This window comes from Manduca sexta, chromosome 1, assembly GCF_014839805.1.
Source record: "Manduca sexta isolate Smith_Timp_Sample1 chromosome 1, JHU_Msex_v1.0, whole genome shotgun sequence".
Classification (NCBI taxonomy): domain Eukaryota; kingdom Metazoa; phylum Arthropoda; class Insecta; order Lepidoptera; family Sphingidae; genus Manduca; species Manduca sexta.
Window position 1 is genome coordinate 176,293 of NC_051115.1, and position 24,396 is coordinate 200,688.

The 24,396-nt window shown below is 34.3% G+C and overlaps 1 protein-coding gene across 3 annotated transcripts; it reads left to right on the forward strand.

Moving 5' to 3' along the window:
* Positions 1-1,654: 1,654 nt before the first annotated feature.
* On the forward strand, positions 1,655-22,950 carry LOC115453471. 3 transcript variants are annotated; one of them, XM_037436737.1, is made up of 4 exons: positions 1,655-1,913; positions 18,514-18,654; positions 20,807-20,977; positions 22,624-22,950. In XM_037436737.1, exons 1-4 carry the CDS (start codon positions 1,760-1,762, stop codon positions 22,695-22,697), a joined length of 540 nt encoding a protein of 179 aa, XP_037292634.1. In that variant the 5' UTR covers positions 1,655-1,759; the 3' UTR covers positions 22,698-22,950. The 3 variants fall into 3 exon arrangements, with proteins under 3 accessions (XP_037292634.1, XP_037292607.1, XP_030038026.1); XM_037436710.1 differs by lacking the exon at positions 1,655-1,913 and adding an exon at positions 4,136-4,366; XM_030182166.2 differs by lacking the exon at positions 1,655-1,913 and adding an exon at positions 7,042-7,204.
* The last annotated feature ends 1,446 nt before the right edge of the window (positions 22,951-24,396 follow it).

Here is a 24,396-nt window from a genome sequence, read left to right on the forward strand (position 1 = left end):
ATGTAATTAAAAAAAAAAACAATAATATTAAGTTTAAAGAGATGTGTTTATTTTTTAAATTATTTGTTTTGTCTATTGTTTGACATAATTTAAAAATGGAATGCATTTTTACATATTTTTTTAATGAAACATACAGCCTCTTTGTTACATGACTAATGTACATACGATTTTATTTCTATTAATTTAATTATAACACGCTGCTGCTTCTTGCAATAAAAAAAAGACCATGCTTAAATCTTTCATTTTCACTATATTTTAAACTACAGTTCAGCAATATAAGTTGGCAAAATAAACTATTTTGAAAAAAAAATTGGCAAGCCAATTTATATTTTCTGTGTGTACCTGTGTTTCAATTTTCTTTCCTAATTTATTGGTTAACTAGCTTTTACCCGCGGTTCTGCCTGCGTGATTTTTTTCCGGGATAAAAATCCTGTTTTATGTTGTCCCGAGATAAAATTAAGCCTATATTTTAAGTTAGGCCACTAGCAATAACGGTGAACGGTGAAACTTTCGCCTTTATATTCGTAAAATAAAAAAAATCAGGCAAAGGAATTATGTTCCATAGGTTCTTAAATTATAATTATTTTTTTATTCGTTATTACTTATCCATGCTTTTCATCGCCTTCAAGGTATAGTAGTATACCTCAGCTTTGAAATAAAAAGTAGTTTCTACTCTCAGAATTGGAACTGAGTCCGTAATATTTTTTATAATATAGATAGTCCTCTTCAATGGGATTACAATTTTACTGCTTTCCCATGGCATTTCTGCCTATCACAAATGTAAGTGTAATCTTAATTTCAATAAAATCTTACTTAAGTAGGCACCATGGAGTACTTACATACCAATTAGATATCTCCCTAAATACGCAGCTGTGCAGTCTTTGTTCTTTGGCACAAATGTTTTATGTTTGTGAAAAAATATTGTCGCAATTGAACTGTCAGAAATCCCGCCTATATTTTATTTTCTTTTTCAATAATATTCTTCTTTATGCCAGTGTTAATTTAATGTCATTTTTTATCTATATAATAATTTTTTTTTCAATATTTATTCCGTGTTGTTTTTTTAATATCTTTTTATTTAAACATTATGCCTTTAATATACTTTTTCATAATAAATTAACACGTCTAACTCTGCTAAAGTCTTGGGTTTTGCGATATTTCAACTATTTTGTTTTTTATTGATGAAATTTTTATAATCTCATTTTTAGTCATTATGATATTCTTTTGTGATCGTGTAAACCTAATACTTTTAAACAATCCAAACCTTTTAAAAATCATGTCTTATTGTTCTTTTCTGGCGCAAACCATATCTTGGAAAGATACTTTTTTAAAATTTTCTTTTTACTTATTTCGCGAAATACAAATTATATTATAGTAATCATTTTACGATTTAAAATGGTTTAGATTGTTAAATTATAGTTTTTTCATAATCACCATTTTTCATATCACAATTTCTTTATGACTTTTTTCAAGCGTACTTTTATGAAACACATTTGGATTTATCTTCAAAATTTTGGCACGAAATGTCACTACTTATTTAGACGTCTTTTTATCGTTTTTGTAAAAGTTTTAAGTTTAGGACTGGGAAGAAGTAATATCAATTATTTTAAGATACAAAAAACTTCAGGACAGATTTAAACAAAAAAAAACAACTAAGTTCAGACAAAAAAACAAATCTCAAAACACAAAAACAATCGATTGAAAAAAGTCATCCGCCATCTTGAAAAAGTCGCCATTTTGAAAACTGGTATTAGTGAAAATGTTTTTATTAATCGAGATGCAACGGAGAGAAGCGGCGCTGGGGATCCTACTCCTGCTCCTAATGTCCTTAACGAGGGACTCCTCCGAAGCCCTGAGCACATTCGGGGTATCAAATACGAAGCCGCCCATCGCAAAGCCCACGACGCCACCCGGTGAGCATTTTAACCTATAATGGGACACTGCACGATCACTCCTCACTATCACTTGTGTGTGGCACGTTTTAGTAATGAGACTGAGTGGGTCAGAATTGTCCCGTGCCGTTTTGTCCGTGGCGGTTTTGTCCCGATTTTGCTTTGATTGTAATTTTTATATCGTGGTTGGGTTTTTGGCCCTTTTGTAATTTTAACAACGTGTGTTTTCCTTGCATGCCTGTTTTATTTGCAAAAATAAACAAATAATTTCATATCTGAGTAAAAAATGTGTGAAAAAAAATGTTTTTCATAATTTAACTTGAACTTATATTCTTTACATTTACAACCAGAGACTATTATATAACAGAACTTATAAAAAAATGCATGATTATTTTTTTTTTACAATTATTCCTCGTAATAATCGTGATTCTAACCACTCAGTCTCGAGTATAATAAAGCATATTCTAAATAAATAAATAAATAACTTTGTCCCATTATATGATGAAATGCTTACCAAAATTCATGAATCATTTCATTAATATAAAATGCATTATATTTCGAAAATATTATTTTTTCCAGTAATTTCATATCTCCGACTGCACGGACTCCACTGAAGAGTCATGGCGGTCATTAAACACGGGTATTATTCATATTGTCTATTATACATGCAATATGGTATAATTAAATAAAACTAGAAAAAGGCATCTATCCATACAATAGTCAGTAAAGTTCTAGGAGATTAAGTGTCCACTAAAAAGGAAACTGGGCCACCCTTCTCTGAGGGTCTTAGGGCGCACAGTATACCAAGTTTAGCTCGAGCAGGGGATGACAAAAATATATAAGAATAACATCTAAAGATAAGTAAAGATAACAGTTTCTTTAATTCTTCTAAAATCTTAGTGGTGAAATCACTAGTTCTGTTAAATGTTTTATTTAAGGCGATACCTCAAGGTCCATTTTCATACATTTTGTTTCGCCTTTAATCTGGGTAACTAAACAAGTATTGGCAAGTAAAGAATTTAAATTCACGTCTAGTTAGTGATTAGTTCTCGCAGTTGAAAGAAAAATGTAAAAATAATTAATAATCATGGATATTTCTGCCTTTAAAATTTCGTCATATTAAATTTTGAAAATGGACAAATGTTTGAAAAATGTATGAAAATGGACCTTGAGGTATCGCCTTAAGGTTCGTATATACTATGTCATTATCATGGTTCTAAATTTCTATAAAAAAGAAAATATTTTTTGAGATAGATTCTTATATAAAAAAAGAAAAATATATATAGCCACGTTGAGTTATTTATATCTATTGCATTGCAATTTGTAAATAAATACACTACATATTCATGCAACCACCTTTTATATTTCTCAAATACCATTGTAAATACAAAACATTCGATCAAGATACATGAAAGACAGCATTCCTATTTAAAAAAAAAACATAAAAATATTTATTTACGTTTGTAAATAAGTGTCATATTTTGTCATTGTAAATCATTATTTGTATGATTTGGCAAAGTAAAGAATATATATGTCAGAATTTTAGGTACATTTTTGAAACAATTATATATAAAAAGGATATACCCAACACAATCAGTAAAAAATAATTTAAAAATAAAATAACGTATTTTGTTTTCAAATAAAGCCGTTACTTTTTCAGAATCAAGATAACGTAAAAATGAGGCGGTATTCCTTTCTCCTCGTTCTGGTCTTGCATTCTGGCCTAAACTTGGCCGCTTTTAGTCCAGCATTTGGTATTATAAAACCGGAAACGCCGTTACCTCCTTCTCCCACTACTCCTTCCGGTAAGAATTTTATATAATGGGACAAAAAATTGTAAAATATATGAACGTTTAACTGTATTTAGCTTTGTATATGCTTGTGTCGTTTGTTTAATGTTTCAATTCTCGAAAAGGATTTTTGGTAAGTTTTTAGTAATATAAATTAGTAAAAAAATAAATAAATAAATAATACATTTTTTGTTTAATATTTTTATATAATGACAGTGACAAAATTAAAATGACCTAATTCATAAAAATCATTAATACTCGTTTCAAAAATCATTAAGCATAATCAGATCATTTAAAATAACATGGATAATGCTGAAATGCACTAGCTGAGTAAATATCAATTTCATACATCAAAACACATAAAAAAAATAGAAAAAAATGGGTATCCATCGCTTATTACATAAAAGAATGGCCTCCATGTTCAGAATTCATCATAGTTGCCGATAATCAAAAAAAAACCTAAGCCTTTTTTCATAAGAAAAAATCCATAGCATCAAAAATCCGCTTAATAGTACATTCCATAGAAAAAAATGGAAATGTGGTATAATAGAAAAATGGCCATATTTTTACTGGTTTTGATAAATGGATGGTTGAAGATACAATGCACTGAAGGTTTTGGGATATCGTCTTTCGGGAAGGCGTATACCGAACCGCCAAAACCCGTCACCTCGACTATGTCGCCTGGTAAGATAATAAACTGATGCAAACGTAACTTTTTTATAGTTTAATTGAAAAAAGGTTTTTTTTTGGTAAATAGTAAAAATTTACATGTTTTATTTTCATAAATTATTTCTAATTTATCAAAAAAAAATCGTCTTGAGCTTATTGTATATTGAACATGATACATCCCGCCACCATGGGCGACTCCAGGGGAGGTAATTGGAGTTATGCTCCCACCTCTTCCTACACTGAGTCTAGATGACTGGTAATAATTTTTTAATGACTATCATTGAAATATTTAATAAAAAAAATATGTTTTAGGATATTTAATATACGCGAATGAGTAGAGCACGAGTATAAGGCCTCCCCTCACTTGAAAGCTGTATATTTTACTATACACTTACCACTCCACGTCATTAACTGCTAATAACATGGAGATTTTGAAATGAAAATTACACCGTTTCATATTTTAATAAATTTAAATTATAATTAGATTGTATTTTTTTATGAAAAATCTATTTCAATTTACATTTAGAGAAAAAAGTTACGTTTGTATATAAAAAAATATATATAAAAAACACTAAATTGTGCGAAACACGATAACATGCTAAATAGATGCCAAGCAATGATAAAAAAGCAACAATTTACGTCAAAATTAGGTTTCGGAAATGTTACAATGTAACAAATGTTTTACGATAAGCACTTATAATTTACTTTTTAAGGTTTTTGCTTTATATAATAAATCTTTAATATTATTTAACAAATTACTAACATATAAAAAAGAGCTATTTTAGAATAAAATTATTTATTTTAAAATCTAAGAAAACAAAACTACGATAAAAAAAAACATTGTAAAAGAACGCCAAAAAAATATTACCGCTTCTTGCTTTGCATGTAGTTATGAGTGTAACCAGATTCCAATAGAGAAAATCGTTAATTTTGATACAGGGATAAGGGTGTGGAGGCCAAGCAGAAATTTTATATATACTACTAATAATTTAACACAAATACATATAGAAATATCGATGGTTTAAAGACTAATAAACTGAAGTGACATTTTACATCGCACTCTTAATAAAATAATGACCTATTTCAAAACTATTAATTTGTGGCAGTCGTGGGGAAACTAATTTTTGTTTGCTACCTTTTTTTGAAGTTGCTATAAAATTGAGCCTATTAAAGATAGATAAAAAATGAAATCTAAAGCATGAAAAAAATGGGAAAAACCTAAAAGGTCGCAAACAGAAATTGGTTGTTTGACGATTCCCACAAATTTTCAATTTTGGAATGGATCATTATTTTAAGAGTGCGACATATCCAAAATCAGCACGTTTGTCTATGTTTTTTTAAACTAATATTTTTTTTAAAAAAATATGTCATTTAAGTCAATTACCCTTTCAACTCTCCATATGTACTTGTATTGAATCCTGATGCAGATGTCTTCCCCCGCCCCCTCCCCGCCTCCTATCCCGCTTGGGTACGCTCATGCATGTATTTAGAAAAAAGTCTGTAGTTTTAAAACATTGTCAAAAATAGAAAATGCTTACGTAAACGTAGAAAGTTAAAATAGTTCTAGAATATAAATATGTAGTTGTTTTTGCAGGGTATATATGCAAAATAAAAGACTTATTATTATAAAGTGTAGATTATAACTACCGTAGATGTAGAAAGTTTAAATTCTAGAATATAAATATGTTGTTTTCGACGGATATGGAAGGTATGGATGCAAAATAAAAGCTTATTTATTATAAAAATGTGCGTCACATCTTGACGCAATATGGAAAAGACATATGGTATGTAATTATCAAAATAATTTCTAATCTAATAAATCAGGAACCATGCACAATATGCCTTTCTACTCGTGTATCTTATTAAACATTGTGATTGTAAGTTGTAGATATCTTGAAAAGGTAAACATACGCTCTCATGCTTAATACCTTTCTATTAAAAAATGTACTGTAATTGTTTTCTAATTGTATTTGTAATATAAAAAAAAAACACTAAACGATTTTCTTAGCAATTTCACAACTATCTCAGGATATTTATAATATTTTGAATATGTATTGACTATCAGGGGTCCTCAAAAAAAATATATTTTCGTCATAGGGTACCAGTTAAAAAATCGGCTGAAATTAATGAACACTATCTAAATACAATAATAATAAGTAAATATATATTTTTCATATTTAATAATGAATGAATAGTCAAAATTAAAAAAGTATTTTTTTAACTATTATTAAAAAAAACCTAGAGAGACATCATTATATTAATTGAACATGGCGATTCATTATGGTATTTGAGTTTTTAACACAATTTATCTATTTTATGATGAAGTAATCAGTTTTTTTTAACTATTTGTCACTAATCAAGATTGGCATTGATATTTTAACACCAAACTACACTCACTTTTCAAAATTAACCACACTATTTCAAAATTCAAAATTACACTTCATCACAGAAAAATCCGTTAATATTGTTTACCTTATCTTATTCACCACAAAACCTATTATGAATTGGCAAATTCGCTGCAACTATTTCAATGAAAATACACAAATATCGAACCACATACACGTATTACATAGGCTACGAAAAACTACCAAAACTAAGTGACAAACAAAAAAGTGTCAAATTCTCAATTTTTGCAAAAAGAGTTTACAACACAAAAAAGTTTTTACTAAAAGGCGGGAAAAAGTGTAAAAATGCGCATGCCGTATCGTACTGATATGTGTAGATATCAGATCGTCGCCGCTGCGTTGCCTTTGCTTTTGACGGGCTGGCTAGTCATAGACAAATCTGAAGCGCTGACTACCTTCGGCAAAACTATTACTGACAAGCCCCAAGAAGGTCCAAAAGCACCTCCAGGTATGAGATAGCTTCAAAGGAATCAATCCATATAAAAATTCCCTTTATTTGTTTTTTTTAGTTATTTATTTCTTAACGGCTGACATTGTATTAAACAAAATTTTTTTTTGTACAGTTGTGCTATTCTGTAAAAAACAGTGACGTGACCACCGCCATCTTGAATTAGAATGTGCGATCAGATACAAATAGGTACCTTGATCTCATTTACTAGTTCGTTTCACGGATGTTAGTTGATGTCGTTAATTTTAGAAAATATCAAGATATTTTCAATGCGGTTTTAGCGAATATTATAGAACAGCATGGCTACTTTAAAATTTGAAAATCTACTGGTAATAAATAATTCTAGAATAATGGGTTCATGGTTTGATTCCTTTATGTATAATATATTTCTTTGTTTAGTCAATTAATTGTATTGTAGATATTTATGCTTTCGCTTGTAGAATTAACTAATTAATGATTAAGAATATTAATTAAATTTTTAATCGCCGAATACGTTTATTAAATTATAAGTTATGATATTCTACACCAAATAATTTCAAAGTTATTTTGTTGGTGGTAGGATATATTTTATATCCGTCCGGATAGATACCGTACACAAGGTTTTAAAACCCACTATGCTGCCGTGCTAAGCGCAAAAGCGATATGTCAGGGAATCCTTATTTCGAGATAATCGAAGTTTTGTAAATATAGTTTTGTATGTAAAACTGAGATAGAGAAACTCTTTTAAGTTTTTTTAACAAGTTCTAAACAAGATACCGTTATTTAGGTGAGTTCATTGGATGGGTATTTCTTTAAACTATCTGACGACATAAAAATCAAGATTTTTTTAAGATACCCCTTTTGAGTTTAGCACGGCAGTATAGCATTCAGGAGTACCTAATGTATTCTTATTAGTAAAAACAATTTCACAATCGGTTTAAGAGTTCCTTAGATTAACGCGTTAAAACAAACTCTTCAGCTTTATATATTAGTATAGATTTCTTTAAACTCATCGATGTACTACGTACTAGACTTGACGTTCCGAACATTCACTGTGTTCAACTGAATTGAACTGCAATCCATTCAAACTGACTTTAGTATGGTCAATATTGACAGCTTGTGGTTGTGTACGGAGTGACGCTCATGATATAAGAACTCGAGTCTAAGTGTAAATCTGGAATTGAATAAAAAATATAAGTCAAATAAGTAAAATTATTTATTGTTCAAGTGAATAAGTATATAACAGTGACGTTTTGGGTGCCATTTTTGTTCAGATTTAGAACAAATAGTTTATATGGACGTTTGTGTCTATAGAATATCATTGTTTAAACCACCGCAATAAATCAAAATATTGCGTGTCCTAACAATTACTTATTGTTAGTCATAAATCATTGTCTTTGAAAACAATAACGCATAACTAATGCCAATAACCTTAAATGTAAATGTCAAACTAGAAATCGATTTAAATGGAATACATTATTCCGAAACACGAAGTTAGTGAAAAGAACGGAGTCCATATCGAAAACCTTTTACCTCTTCAACTCAAGCGGAGATCAGCCACGCAAGTTATTATAGTGCACGAGTGTGCAATACACAAGCACTCTGTTCCTTCTCATAGTCCGGTGAGACTACACAATCAGAGAGAGATCAGCAGGACCAATGGCTTTACGTGCAATAGACATGGAGGTACTACCAACTTCCTGACTCCGAGTAATTTTTACGTCGGAAAATTCAGTCACATTTATTTTAACCCGACCCGGGTTTCTACAAAACCTTAGCGCAGTAATCATACTGTAATTACAATTACGCCACTGAGGCAATCATTGGTCTCATGTATATCTTAAGTAAATAAGTGGGTAGGAAAATGGCAGCGATAGCCTAGTTGGTTGTGGAATGGACTGCCAAGACGAATGTCCGCAGATTCAAAACCTAAACACACCTCGGACTTTTCTAAAATCATGTGTGGATTCATAGTGAATTATCACTTGCTTTACCAGTGAAGGAAAACATCGTGAGGAAACCTGCATACCTGAGAGGTTCTCTATAGGAATTTTGAGGATGTGTGAAGTCTACCCGCATTACAGCGTGGTGGACTAAGACCTAATCCCTCTCAGTAGAGGAGGCCCGTACAGTGGGACAGTACTGATATTGTATTATTATATGTGGGTGGTTATGTACCCTAAAACATAAATTTCTTTAAACACTTTGTAACCATGGTCATAACTTTGTTATATTAATACAATTAATCATTTTGACAGGAGTACACTTTACTAATGTCGTTAATCAAAATAACAAATGTGAAAGTAAATTGTATAATAGGTTTTTATTATAAAGGCCTTTGCGTTCGATTAAATAAAAAAGTGTTCTTGACTTTTTCACTGTAATCTGTTTTTCGTTGTTCTCTGACAGAGGTGCTATTGTAATAGAGACTTTAGGTCAAAAAACATTAAACTACCTAGTCTTGCCATAAATATTGTAATAAAGAAAAAAGAAAATTGTTAACTGCAAATAACATTTATTACTTTTACAGTGTGTCAGTTTAATACATAAATATAAAACAATTAAAAATATAAAAAGCTTATTCGAAGTGGTCTCCATTGGCTGCAATACAGTCCTTTAAACGATGAGGCCAGTTATCAATAGAAGCACGCACTCTTTCCATGGGAAAATTCTTCACTGCCAATCGTATAGATTGTTTTAGGGACTCCAAATTATCATGGCGTTTAGAGCAAGCTGTACTCTCTAAAACTGACCACAAATCATAATCCAGCGGATTAAGATCGGGACTAGACGACGGCCAGTCTTCAGCTCTGATGAAGTCCGAAACGTTCGATTCCAACCAAGACTGCGTGGACCGAGCTTTATGACCCGGCGCCGAGTCTTGCTGGAAGGACCATACTTGGTTATTGAACATGGTGATGTTAAGGGGCTTAACTACCTTCTCAAGAATGGTATCTTGATACACTTGTGCCGATGTTTTGATACCTTTTCACAAAAATATGGCTCAGTCACTCCTTCATAGCTAACACCCCACCAAACCATCACTGAAGTCGGATAATGTCCACGTTGCACTCTGTCGACTAATTGGGAAGCTTCCTTAGAGCTTTGAGCATAAATACGGTCATTTTGTTTGTTAAAATGTTGCTCAATTGTAAAAATTTTCTCATCCGTAAACAAAATTTTTCTGTGACCTCCCTTTGCGTACCGCTTCAGTAGTTGTTTCGATTTTACCACCCTATTCTTCTTTAAATTATCAGTTAAGAAATGGCCAGTGCGTCTCTTATAGGCTGCAAGTCCTAAGTCATCTTTTAAAATACGCGACATGGTTCTAGGTGCTATCTTCATTTCCCGAGATAAAATCTTTTGCTTTCGGACAGGATTTCTTCGAATTCTTTCCCTTACTGCTTTGACCACCTTTTTCGTACGAACACTACGTGGACGGCCAGATCTTTTCTGTCACAAACAGAGGAGGTCTCATTGTACCTATTAATAGCCCGGTACACAAACATTTTACTAATACCAAGTGTATGGAGAGTTTTAAAAATTGCATTTGGCTCCATACCTACTTTGTGTAATGCTATCACAGCGATTCGGTTCTCTTTATCACCCCACACCATTTTAATATCGCAAAATATTTTACAATGTATTGGCGCCAAAATGAGAAAACACAATGAACAATCGTATAAAAATGACAGATTCGAAATTCAAATGTAATATTTTTTTATAATTAAGTGTAACAGTATTTATGGCCAGACTAAGTATATAGTTAATTATTGACCGGACATAAGGACCAAATTTTTACTCCAAAAGTTATTACCAATTAGTAGTATGTCGCTGTCTTATTTGAAATATCTGTATGACAAGATGTCACAGTTTGTCGATTATCTCTCGCTTTACACATTATTTCCGCGATATTATACCGCTCGTTTAAAATAACTCAAAATTTCTGTTTCGATTTTATCATAATGCGGTCTAACTCGGCGAGGAATTGGTACAATCTCACAGACATCATATTACAGTATTTGATTCCATTTTCTCGTCACAATCCATTATGTTTTTTTAACATGGACCTACGTTTGTTAGCTTGGTAAGGGTCGGCTTATACAAACACACTGGACTTTCAAGTGAGCGCTTTAGTCGCTCGCAACCTGAACATTAAGCAACCTGAGGGAACCCACTAACAGATTACGAACCTCGACTCAGGACTGTCACTGGGTCTCATTATATGATAATAATAATAATATCAGCCCTGTATTATATACTTGCACACTGCTGGGCACGGGCCTCCTCTACTACTGAGAGGGATTAGGCCTTAGTCCACCACGCTGGCCTAGTGCGGATTGGTAGACTTCACACACCTTCGAAATTCCTATAAAGAACTTCTCAGATGTGCAGGTTTCCTCACGATGTTTTCCTTCACCGTTAAAGCAAGCGATAATTCACAATGAATACACACATAAAACTTAAAAAGTCAGAGGTGTGTGCCCTTGGGTTTCGAACCTGCAGACATTCGTCTTGGCAGTCCGTTCCACACCCAACTAGGCTATCGCTGCTCATTATATGATAGCCTATCGTCATATATACAAATTCTAGAGCCCGAGCTGATATTGAGTAGAACCCAATATCACTTTGCCCGATCTGGTTGTGACTGAAGTAAGTGTACTAGCGCCTCTGCCTACCCCTTCGGGGATAAAAGGCGTGTAGGAGCTATTTGTAAAGAAATTGGCAATATTGCTGGTGGTAGGATACCTGTGTCCGCCTGGATAGCGAGTCACAAAGTGTAAAACCCACCATAGTGGCTCACGTAAGCGGTCCGGGATCAGCCTGTGTAAATCAGATCATTGTGACTGACGAGGAATCATCTCTCGTCAGTGGACGTTAATTGGACCCCATCTTTTTACTATCAGGTGCAGTGGGTCACTTTAAAGAACCTACAAAAAACTCTGCAGTTAGCCGAACTTTGTCCTTTAAAATTTTTTTGTGTTTAAGCGTCCCTATAGTTCACACCTGTTAAGTAAAAGTCCAATTAAATTTAATCTGTGTTATTATTTATGTGATTGTCTATATTCTCGTGTCAAATTGTCATTTTAATATTCCTTCTCGAAATAAACAAGTTTCGCGGTTAAAGCACTTGCCGGCCTCATTATTAGTGAATATCCTTAATACACAACAACACCTAAGGAAACCTGCGAAGGAGATACTGAATCCACTGGCATAGCGACTGTAAGCCTTGGTGAAGAGTGAGAAAGAGAATGGGGGAATAGTTGATGAAGAATGGAATGAGATACTGAATCCACCGGCATAGCGACTGCAAGCCTCGATGGAGAATGGAGAAATGGAAAGGAAGTTTTGATCAAGTATAGGTACTTTCTATGATAGACGGAGAGGAAATATTCGCAGGCCCTTATAGGCCTTAATGCGAATTTCCATGAGGTATACACACTTAACTGTGTACCTAGGGCCGCGTCAAATGTCCCCCTTGCATTCGGTGTGAAGACCGCCACAAACATTGCGTCGGGTCGGAGAGGAGGGAGGTCTCCCCACAAGTTAGTAAAAGAACTTATACATCCGTTCGAACAATGAATTAACATAAACCTTTACACGCTCCGCCATATTGATTTACATTTAGCAAACTGCGTAATACAAATCAGAAAGAAAACAATGGTATTTTATTGATTACAATGTTTGTTAAAATTTCGTGATTGTTTCCCTGGAACTATAAGAAAATACTCCAAAGAAATTAACATGGTTTAATTTTTTTTAAATTCAAAATCTCATATATTTTATTAACGTGCTCAAAAAAATGACCTCACTGCATCTGATGGTAAGTAAAGTAGGATCCTATAATGTCGACTGACGAGAGATAACCCTCTGACAGTCGAAACAATTATGCTGGCCTCTTGGAATCAGATATACACAGGCTGATCCCGGAACGCGACATACGTGGGCCACTACGGCGGATTTTAACACCTTGTGTACGGTCGCTATCCGGGCAGATATAATATATATCCAATCACCAGCAAACTTATCTTCTTTAACGAGGACTAGGCTCTATAAATCCAAGGGGCCCTGGATTACACATCTAAAAGCTCCAATAGATTTGCGGCTACAGTGAGGAAAGTCACTTAGTCCGACCAGAGATGTCCGGTCGACTTTTTTACCTTGCCTAGTACAAACTACTTTTGAGGTTATCTGCTGACAGCAATATGTCCAACATAACTAAGAATCAGCAACAGATTGTTCACAAACTAGTCCTTATGCGTAAGGAGATATTGGTTGTAGATCTCTCATATGTGAGAGTCCGTCTGAGTAGGTACCACCGCAATGTCTATTTCTGTCAGCAGTGTGTAGTCACTGTTGTGTTCCGGTTTGAAGGGCATTGTAACTACTGGACATAAGACATAACATGTCCCAGGATGGCGAGCGCAGTGGAATATCAAACACTTTGTAATTCAAGGTGTTGGTGTTTCTAATGTTATCGGTCGTATCGCTAACCAGGCGAATGGCAAGCTCGTCTCGTCATTCAAAGCATTAAAAATTAGTTCGTTCTCATTGCGTGCTACACTCCAATACCTGCCAATGTTTGACGAAATCGTACTAAATGTTGGCCTCACATAGCCATGACATTGCGAACTGTGAAGAGGGGCCATTAGATATTCCCAAGGACAAAAAGACATGTCGTACATTTGATATGGTATCAGTGCTTCTTCGTACCTTGTACCCTAAACAAAGGAATCAATGCTCGCTACTATTATTTATTCATTGGGGTGGGACCATCAATATAATATGTGCTACGTAACGTACTGTACTAAATCTGGCGTTCCGTACACTCATATGAGTACGAGGTGAGCCATGAGAGGCGATAGACTAGTTGGGTGTGGAACTTACTGCCAAAACGAATATCTGCAGGTTCAAATCCCAAGGGCACACACCTCTGAGTTTTCTAAAAAAATTATGTGTGTATTCTTTGTGAATTATCGCTTGCTTTAACGGTGACGGAAAATATCGTGAGGAAACCTGCATACCCGAGAAATTCTCTATAGGAATTTTAAGGGTGTGTGAAGTCTACTAATTCTCATTATGCCAGCGTGGTGGACTAAGGCCTAATCCCTCTCAGTAGTAGAGGAAGCCCGTGTAGCATTGGGACAATATATAATACAGGGCTCATGACATGAATTAATTCACAGGTAACATGAGTCTATGGTCGACATACTTAGACCCCCGCGAAACTTTATAATGTTAAAATTAGTCTCTCTTTCAGTAAAAAATTAATAACTCTGGTCTCAGAATAGCCATAAACATAAAGCGTTATAAAAACAAAGATAATGAAAAACGTCAAATTGAAAGATTGCCAACACAGATTATACAAATGACAGCGTAAAAAATATTCAAACATGGCCGCCACGAAATGGCGGGAGGCATGGTGAATGCATAATTTTAACGTAATTATGTCTATTTCGCCTTGGCCATTTGAATTGTAAAAATGTTCGTTTACTAACCTTTTGGTTTTGCTAAGTTTTTTAAGAAAATATTGGTAGGAAACATTGACGTATATTCTATAGACACAAACGTCCATATAAACTATTTGTTCAAAATAGCAACCACAACGTCATTGTTATAACCTATTTATTCACTTGAACAACAAATAATTTTACATATTCAACTAATATTTTTTATTCAAATCCAGGTTTACACTTAGACTCGAGTTCTTATATCATGAGCGCCACTCCGTACACAACCACAAGCTGTCAATGTTGACAATACTAAAGTCAGATTGAATGGATTGCAGTTCAAATCATTTGAACACAGTGAATGTTCGGAACGCCAAATCTAGTACGTAGTACATATATATCAATGGTAGGAAAATTATATGTTTCTTCGTTGTTTGTTGGGTAATTACCAAAGACATTAAACAGTATAGTTTTTTATGACAATCTTCCCAATGCCTGCTCTATATAATCTTAGAACTCTTCGGTATTAATCTATTTAAATTATATTCTGTATGTCATGGAATTTATATTCTAAAACGGAAGTCACAACAGAAACTTATGATATCTACTTTTTGAAATATTCCAGTACTTTCCTTACGCTGGACTTGTATTCGTAATATTAACGGCTTTTGGGCAAAACATATCGGCTTTGTGTTTATGTACAAAGTTAGCTTAAATACGCCAAATGTAATATTCTTGCTGTAAACAATGCCTAATGCAAAGTTCTAAGATTACATAGAGCGGACATTGGGAAGATAGGCATTCAAAAATTTTACTCTCTGGCAATGGTTACTACTACTGTGAAATATCAAAACATCAATGTAAAATAATTAATATTTTTCCATGTCACGATTTGCCAGTTTTTAATGCGCATATTAGCATAATATTTTCTGTAAATATGTTATTTTTGTATTAATATCTAAGGACGCTGACATCTTGTCACTCGGATATTTCAAATAAGACAACGAATTATTACAAATTGATAGTAACTTTTGGAGCACAAATTAGGCTCGGAAGTCCGCTCTATAACTAACTGTATTGCTTAATGTCTTTCACCTAAAGTCTCTTACATTAGCACCTCTGTCAAACTCCAAGATTAAAACATGATCCAAGTATAAATAACTAATAATACTAAACGTGTTAACGAACACAGGCAAGAAATAACAAAGTCCCACTACCTAGCTACCGCTACATCCGCTACGGAAGCGGCACAGACCGTCCACTTAACCTGACCCCTCGGCTGACCTTACCCGCCCCCGCGTCCGTTATAAATACCACCAGCTGAGGGGTGAAGGAGATCAAGATAAGCTGGTAATTGCCTGGTGTAAATCTAAACCGCTTCCGAAAGTTATCGGACAGCGCCATCTCTTAGCGGGGGAACGAAATAGGTTATTGTGTGGAAGTTAATTAATACATCCAAGAATTTATGCCAATGTTTTAATCTGTGTTTTCTGGTTAACGTCAAATAATTTGAATAACATTTTATGTTACTATGATTGTATTTGAAGTAAACGTAGAAACAGCTAAACAGATTTAGATTAAATTTGACGCTAGGATACACCACGTCCTAGATTAATACGTATGCTCCTTTATTATCCCAATTCACTCTTATGGGAAATAATGTTTTTTTTTAGTTTTTCATAACTAGATGGCGTTGGCGTCATAAACGTGTACAAGTACTAAGACATGGTCTATCCGTATGTTAAAATTCATCCAAATCCGCTCAGCTGTTCAGCATTCACTTCTAACAAACGTTTGAACATTTTCACGATCTTTGGCATTTATACTAATACAAACACATCACGCATTTATCCCCGAAGAGGTATGCAGAGGTGTAACCAGGGCACCTACTTTTTGCCAAGTGTGTTCCGTCCCATGATGTGATATAGCATATCATATCTGGCACAAAGTCCAGACTCTAGGCTAATACTGAGCAAAAAAAAAGATCACTACCTGACCCGGGATTCGAACCCAGGACCTCAGAGCGCAGTACCGCGTGCACTACAACTACGCCACCGAGGCAGTATTTATAATAGTAAAATGTTATAAAATAATTTATGTCGTTCCCTCTAAATAACGCTGTCCAAATTTAATACAATCAGGGCAGGTAGCCCTGATAAAGTTGAAACTTCATAGACATATGACCTTTCATGTTAATAATTACTGCTGTAATTTGTTGTATTTCAACCCACGCGGTTATGTACAGTTATAAAAAGTATAAACTTGAAACAACTTGACCGCCAATGGCGTAGTTGTAAGGCATATGATGACTATTGCGCTGAGATCTTGTAGAATCCCTGGTCGGGCTAAGTAATTGTGACTGGGTTTCTATCTTAAAAATTACTCAGTCGCAGCTCGGAATCATGAAGTTGGTAGTACCCTGGTGCCTCGAGCACGTAAAGTCGTTGGTCCTGATCTCTCTCCGGTCATATCGTCTCACCGGACTATGTGGAACCACTAGGACTATACCACCGGGATACCAACCAAAACCCGCGGTGGACTTCGGCGCATACGGGACGGCCCCGGAATATCTTGTTGCACTAAGATAGCTGTTCGAAACTGTCCCTGAATACACACAGACTTGGGGGAAGAGATCTGTATACCCCTTCACTACACGTTACCAGAATTACTCTCTTTAATAATCTGTATTTCTAATTGAATTGTACAAGTCGTGTAGCGATGATCGTCCCGCTAATGATCATATTGTGTCATTAAATTGTCGTTACATTGGCAAGTTGACAGTCTACCCCAGTAGCTTCCCAGAGAGGGGCCATATATCTATATTTGTTAGGGGCTCTTCAGGGCAGTGCGAACTTTTGAGCGCTTAGTTTAATGTAGGTATGGACCAAGAGTGGTGCCAAAGCTTGAAGGCTCCGCATTACTGATACAGCGGTAGATATGCCCTTGGTCTACTCTCCACGTTTACTTGAAGTTTTATCTTCATTGATATGTCCAGATACGTGCAAAGCGAGACTAATTCGAACTAAGAATGCAACAATCATACTTATTATTTTCGGAATTAATACGTAGATAGTTTAACATCGTATAACAAAAATATCTAAATGTTCAGAACTACGCCATAACAAAAAATTATGTACATTTTCATTGCCAAGCGTTCGCGTGACGCGAAATGCAAATTATTTGTAACAAACACGGTCTACTCCAAAAGGTTAACAAAAGAATGCCTACAATGCAAGAATTCCTGTGTAACACAAGTTTTCTATTCTTGTGGCGTTATATTTGAATAGATTTGGGTAGGAATGACGTGGTTAGTGTATTTATTACTTAATTTTTTGTGAAGTTTGACTTGCTAGGTAGGTATATGTGGGTACATGTTGTAATTTGTAGTATATAAAATAATCTTAAAATTATTGCATATTTTTTATCTCTGTTCTGTTTCCCACAAAATCAAGTCTTCCGTCATTGTATTATATGGAAAGGTACTATAAATACTTATTTTATGTAAATCAATAAGGTACTTATTTATGAAAAAGCGCCATCTAGGAACAAGAAGGTTTAAACCGAGATTAATTTTACAAAAAAATATTTGTTCATTCCTTTTTTAACTCGTGTGTATAATGATTGTTTTTTAAAATAATAATATATAGAAAATGGTTTAATTTGCACCAAGGACATTAAAAATCGACCTAAGACTTAATCTATTCCTTTTTTAAATGACGTATCAAGTAAAAGAATATTCAAATTTGATTTAGGAACATCATTTATGAAAAAAGAAACCGGGTTTTTGAAAGTGGAACATCAACAAAAAAGGTTGCACGAAAAAGTTTTACATCGCAAACAAAATGTCCGCCTACTATATCACTGTAATACGGTTTCCAGCTCGTCCATGCTCGCGGCAGGCTGAATGCGCCGGCATCTCTAGCAGTTCGTGCGTGAGGACCCACTACGACCCGGTGACACGATGCCTTTGTGGGGACAACTCCCCCCCTCTCAACGGCCAGTGCGAAGCTCAGGCAAAATGTAAGTTTCTTTTTATTTTTAACCTATCGAATAATGATGGCAAGTAACAGTTTTTGTAGGACATATTTTAAATCCACCCGGATAGTAACCATCGTACACAAGGGAGTAAAACACGACATAGTGGTCCATTGGTAATTCTAGTTAGCGCACCGAAGCGTTTTATTCATGCACTGAGAATAGGTATTGTTTTTAAAAATAATAATATTTCAAACATAATTCTTTTTAATATTATTAGGTACATTAGATTTTACATAAAGCAATTTACATAATACAATGCATAGATTATTATGACAATGATTAACAGTTATATGTTAATCTTTGACAAAAACGAAACACACTGACAATAATCATATTCGACTCGCCAATAGCTAAACTTTATATATAAGGTATTCTTATCCATCTTATGTCCAGTAGTTACACTGGCTACAATGTTCTTCAAACCGGAACACAACAGTGACTATTCTCTCCTTGGCAGCAGAAATAGACATTGCGATGGTACCTACCAGTCTCTCACATATGAGAGGCCTACCACCAATAAGATATTGAGACTGGCTAAAGTGATCACCTAAATAATAATTTCGATCGTCAATACGTCAATCAATGGCAAAACTGATCGTAAATTGAACTGACGCTAACTTGATCTATAAAGTAATGGTCAATTACATACTAACCTAACTAAACCCCCAACATTCGACCTCCAAGCCAACAAGGCCCCGACGCTTGCGTGCTTCCACTCGTGGACTTAATTTACCCCGATTATAATCAGTCTAAATAAATCGGATAATTAAAAAAGGTAGGTAAATCTTGATACTAGTTCTTTAGTTTAAATTCCTGTACGTTTTTGGCGGGAAAATACGAGCTGTCAAATTAGGCTGAATATAAAAATGAATGAACGTTGTTGGAAACGAATATACACAGGCTGATCCTGAAACGCTCACGTGGGCCGCTATGGAAAGTTTTAACACCTTGTACAGTCGCTATCCGGGCGGATATAAAATATATCCTACCATAGTTCGTCACTCCGCCATTTTGAAACACAAAGGTCGATAATTTCGAACAAATTAACCAAGTAACTTAGCTTTAATTTTATCAAATTATAAACCTTTTGATCCTTATCCGTAATGAGTGGCCGGCACGACAACTGAGATTTCTAATAGATGATTCTTGTCACGAAACATGACCACGCTATGGGCTAAAGAGCGGGCTTTTAACTAAATACAGGAAAATTAACATAATGATTCTCGTTGGAGCTGAAAAGTTCTGGAGTGGCGACCACGAACCGGGAGACGTAGGCAGACCCCCACGAGATGGACTGAACCTGGTGAGAGTCGCCGGAGTCGATGAGGGCGGCGCAGAACCGGTCCCTGTGGCGCTCAATGGAGGCCTATGTCCAGCAGTGGACGATTCCCGGCTGAAATGATGATGACTCATTCTGTCGACTTGGCTTTTTCTATACCTCTGGCGTAGTTGTAATGCGTATTCGATATGTGTACGTCTATCGCGCTGAGATCTTGAATTCCGAACTTAGGTAGGGACAAAGTATTTGTGACCGTTTTCTTCTATCCTAACTACTCAGTCGCAGCTCGGAGTCGGGAAGTTGGTGCTACGTGCACGTAAAGCCGTTGGTCTTGCTCGTGATCTTCGATTATGTCGGATTGCCGTCTCACCAGACTGTGAGAAAGAACATAGAGTACTGTATTGTACACACGCCGAGCTCGTACACCAAGTCAGCCAATCTAGACAGAGATCAGCCACGCAGGAGATATAATAGTCCACAGATGCCAAGGGGAAGCAGGAAGAGCCTTCTGCCTCCCCTAGAGGTTCTAAAACTCGAATGAATTCACCAATTCCATTCCTAATATTCCGTACGCTCGATTACGCTCTGCTCTATGTTATTGTTGAAGCGGGAGAGGTGTGGCGGAGGAACATGTGCTCTCGACTTTAACTACATTCATACTTTTCTCATTCTCCATATTAACTTGCCCCTCCATCCCTTGGGCCATCGATTGACGACGCTCTTGCAATACATAGCACTCTCTGTTCTTTATCATAGTCTGGTGAGACGACGACATGACCGGAGAGATCAGGACCAACGGCTTTAAGTATAACTAATTTTTACGCAATATTATAAGTTATATTTCGTTTATTACAGCTCTGTACCACGCATGCGCTAACAGCGACGAATGTAATGAAGGTTTGATCTGTTTGATGCCGAATATTACGGGTACTGCGCCACCTCACCTGCGGGTGCACGCGCCGCAGGACAAGATCTGCCTGTGTGACACCGAGGCTGGCTTCAACGAGAAGGATCACACTTGTAATGGTAAGAGATGGAAGGATGTACAGGGTTATTTTGAGTAAATGAAACATGTTGTTTGAAAATAATACTAGAAGTTGCTCGAAGCGTTAAGGGAATTCCTCGCAGTGACAATATCGCACTTACAGTCAGAAATACACACGCACACGCCATATTCGTGTTAAGTTATAAAATTACCAAATATCATAAATATTCACTATCCATAGATGATTAAAGGTAAAGACGAGTATGTGGTTTCATTTATTAACACAATGTCAAAATTACCGCGATATAAAGACAAGAACAGGTGTAATGGCGAAAGGGATGAATAGAGACGAAACAGCAACAAGAATGGGTGTAGAATCATTGTAATGGTAAGTGATGAACAAGAGATAAACCTTTTGTATCGATATGAACGCACACAAAAATAAATCTTATGCGTTAGTCTATTTTAGGCACAATACAACATTTTTTAATAAAGACATTAAACAGTATAGTTAGTTATAGACCGGACATCAGGACAAAATTTGAGCTCCGAAAGTTATTACCAATTGGTAATAAATAACTCGTTGTCTCATTTGAAATGTCCGTGTAATAGGACGTCACAGCGTCCTTAGATATTAATACTAAATAAAACATATATACCGAAAATATGCTATTATACGCAGTAGAAACGTGCGAATCACGATAATGAAAAAATATAAAGTATTTTACAGTGACTTTTACAAAGGTATAGCCTGATGATGATGAAAAAATAATTAATAAATGGCAAAGGAATCATGGAGCATTCAGCTTTGTACAAGGATTTTATTCTGTTTGAAAAGGATTTAACCACGTGCAGTATTTCTTTTATTTTCTGTTTGAATACAATCGTAAACCCCATTGAGTTTTATTATAATACTATATAATATTATTTATATATTTACGTGTAGAAAAAATGTTGTACGCAAAGAGTTCTAAGTTTATATGGAACGGAAATAAGAAAGATTTTTATACAATAATTTTGTGCTCATACGATGGTTGCCCAATCTACCGCGAAATAGCACAATACCAATGTAAAATACTTCACATTGTTTCCATAATATCTTTCATTGGACGTTTTTAAACATATAAGCATTCTTTACTGTAACTGTGTTTTTTTTGGTATTAGTATCTAAGGAGTGAGGGTGCTGTGACATTTTATCATATGGACATTTCAAATTAGACATCGACTTATTACCACAGAACCTTATTACAATAGGTTATAACTTTTGGAGCACAAATTTGGCTCTGATGCCCGATCTATAACTATGCTGTTTAATGTCTTTGATTGTACCCCTTTTTAAGCTCGTTGTGAGCACGGAAAAGTATGAAATTTGGAGTTGATAATATAGAGAAATGCAGAAAAATAATGTTTATATGTTATAAATATATTAAATTCGACGGTCAAATGGTAACCAATGGATGATCAATAATATCAATAAATACGATGGATAACAGTTATACAAAATTCATTATTAGTTTGTTTTGACTCTTTTTTTATCTGCGTTTTATTGACTTCAAGGTAGATAACAAGTTTTCAAATCCATGTCCAAGCGTATATATTTTTAAGATGCAAAATATACTAAAAAAAACAATTTAATAATATTAAAGCTACATTGCATTCTCTACTAATGACGACATTTTTTTTACAGATGGAGATATACTAAAAACCTCTCTTTTCGCTATCATCACTGTAACCTGCATACGGAAAATCCTTACGCATTAAAATCTACGTGTGAATTTTAAGTTTTATCATGTTTTTCGGCATTTGCGTACTTTTATAAATAAATACAGTCAAATACAATGTTCAAGGCCCCTTGCAACGGCTAAAAACTGCTGGTGACCGCTAAATACTACTAAAGGATGTAATTATTCAATCAAACGGCTTTCATACGCTATGAAGCATGAGTGGCCCTTGTACTGTTGAATTTTTTAAACAAATAAATAAAATTTAAACATCAAGCATTATATTGGATAAACTGGAATTCTAAATTGAATTAATTATATAATTAAAATTTATAAATTACATTCGATAAATTCCAAAGAAAATTCTTACGTAAAATGAAACGTTTTACATAATAGAAATGTCAAATGTAGATAATAAATATAACCACGTTAATAGCGGTAACGATTTTAATAGCAAAATAGCACCTTTAAAATAACTTTATTTATTAAGAACGCACGAGATGATGGTTTGTGAATTATAAGGTGACAAAATGCTGAATTCACCAAAATGTGTAGGAAATTAAAAACGGATTGGTTATTTTGAGCAAAATTTGAACGATTTACGAGTGTGCATTATTTAGCAACTTTAGAGATAATATTTTTCATTGTTTGATATTTTATGATTGCACTATATAATTTATATCATGTATTATAGTGTATATTTCATGCCACGCTTGAAGTAAAAAATTACACATACAAATCTTTTGTAAAATATTTAAAATGACATTCTTTAAACATATCTTCGTGCAGAGAAATTACAACTCCAACACTTTTTCAAAATTCAAACGATTGTAAATAACACAATAATTATAAATATTTTTTTCAAAAACATTGCTTGTAAAATATTGTCACCTAAATTAACAGGTTTTATAATGAAAACTCTATACACATATCGATATTCTTACCGCTCGTAATAAAAACAAGTATTAAGAAGGTTATGTTTAGTGAAACGTAGTACAAATTATAGCATTTTAGGAATACATCACGCTATATCAAGTAAAAAACTAGAGTATAGTATAACGACCGAAGTCAATAAGTGACAATCTATATTTTGGCTTATTCCTGAGAATAAACGGATGAAAATATGTAACTTATAAGCACAGCAACGAACTTTACTTTCATTAGTCCAATACCGACTGAAAACGTATATGGAAGTAGGCCTTTATTTAATCTTGCAGAAGATATAATCTCAATATACAGGTAAAGCAAAATAGGGTATTTCGCTATGTTTGATTTTGTGCATTTTTAAAAATGTAACAGCAATTAATAGAAAAAAGAAATCTTGTGAAAACAGAATTAAAATTTGATAAGAAATGGGGCAGCTATTTAAATTTCAAATATTGCTACGTGCAGGAGTAGGCGCTAAGTGGGGATACCGCTCCATCTCTTTCTTTCGCACGCATCATAATTCTCGATTACGTCACATACAAGTATTTCGTCCCTTTTCTGTTTTTTGACACTCACCCCTTCTATCTAACTTCAATGGCTTATAACTTGTATATTTTTTACCAGATTTCAATGATTTCTTTTGTTATAGAATTTATACAACCTACTTATTTTATAGAAGTTATAAATAAATATACATCAAATACCCTATTATTTTACTTCTGAAAGTTAATAAATGCCACAAAAATGTCACCTTATATTGACTCAAGATTTTTTTTCAGCTTATGTGTAATAAAAGTAAACAATTGTAACTT

Excerpts from the sequence above, each read along its gene's own strand:
- LOC115453471 (XM_030182166.2), top strand. The coding sequence starts at position 7,042 with ATGCGCATGCCGTATCGTACTGATATGTGTAGATATCAGATCGTCGCC. Across the intron at positions 7,205-18,513 it reads AGGTCCAAAAGCACCTCCAG|CTCGTCCATGCTCGCGGCAG; the intron begins GTATGAGATAGC and ends TACGGTTTCCAG. Across the intron at positions 20,978-22,623 it reads GAAGGATCACACTTGTAATG|ATGGAGATATACTAAAAACC; the intron begins GTAAGAGATGGA and ends TTTTTTTTACAG.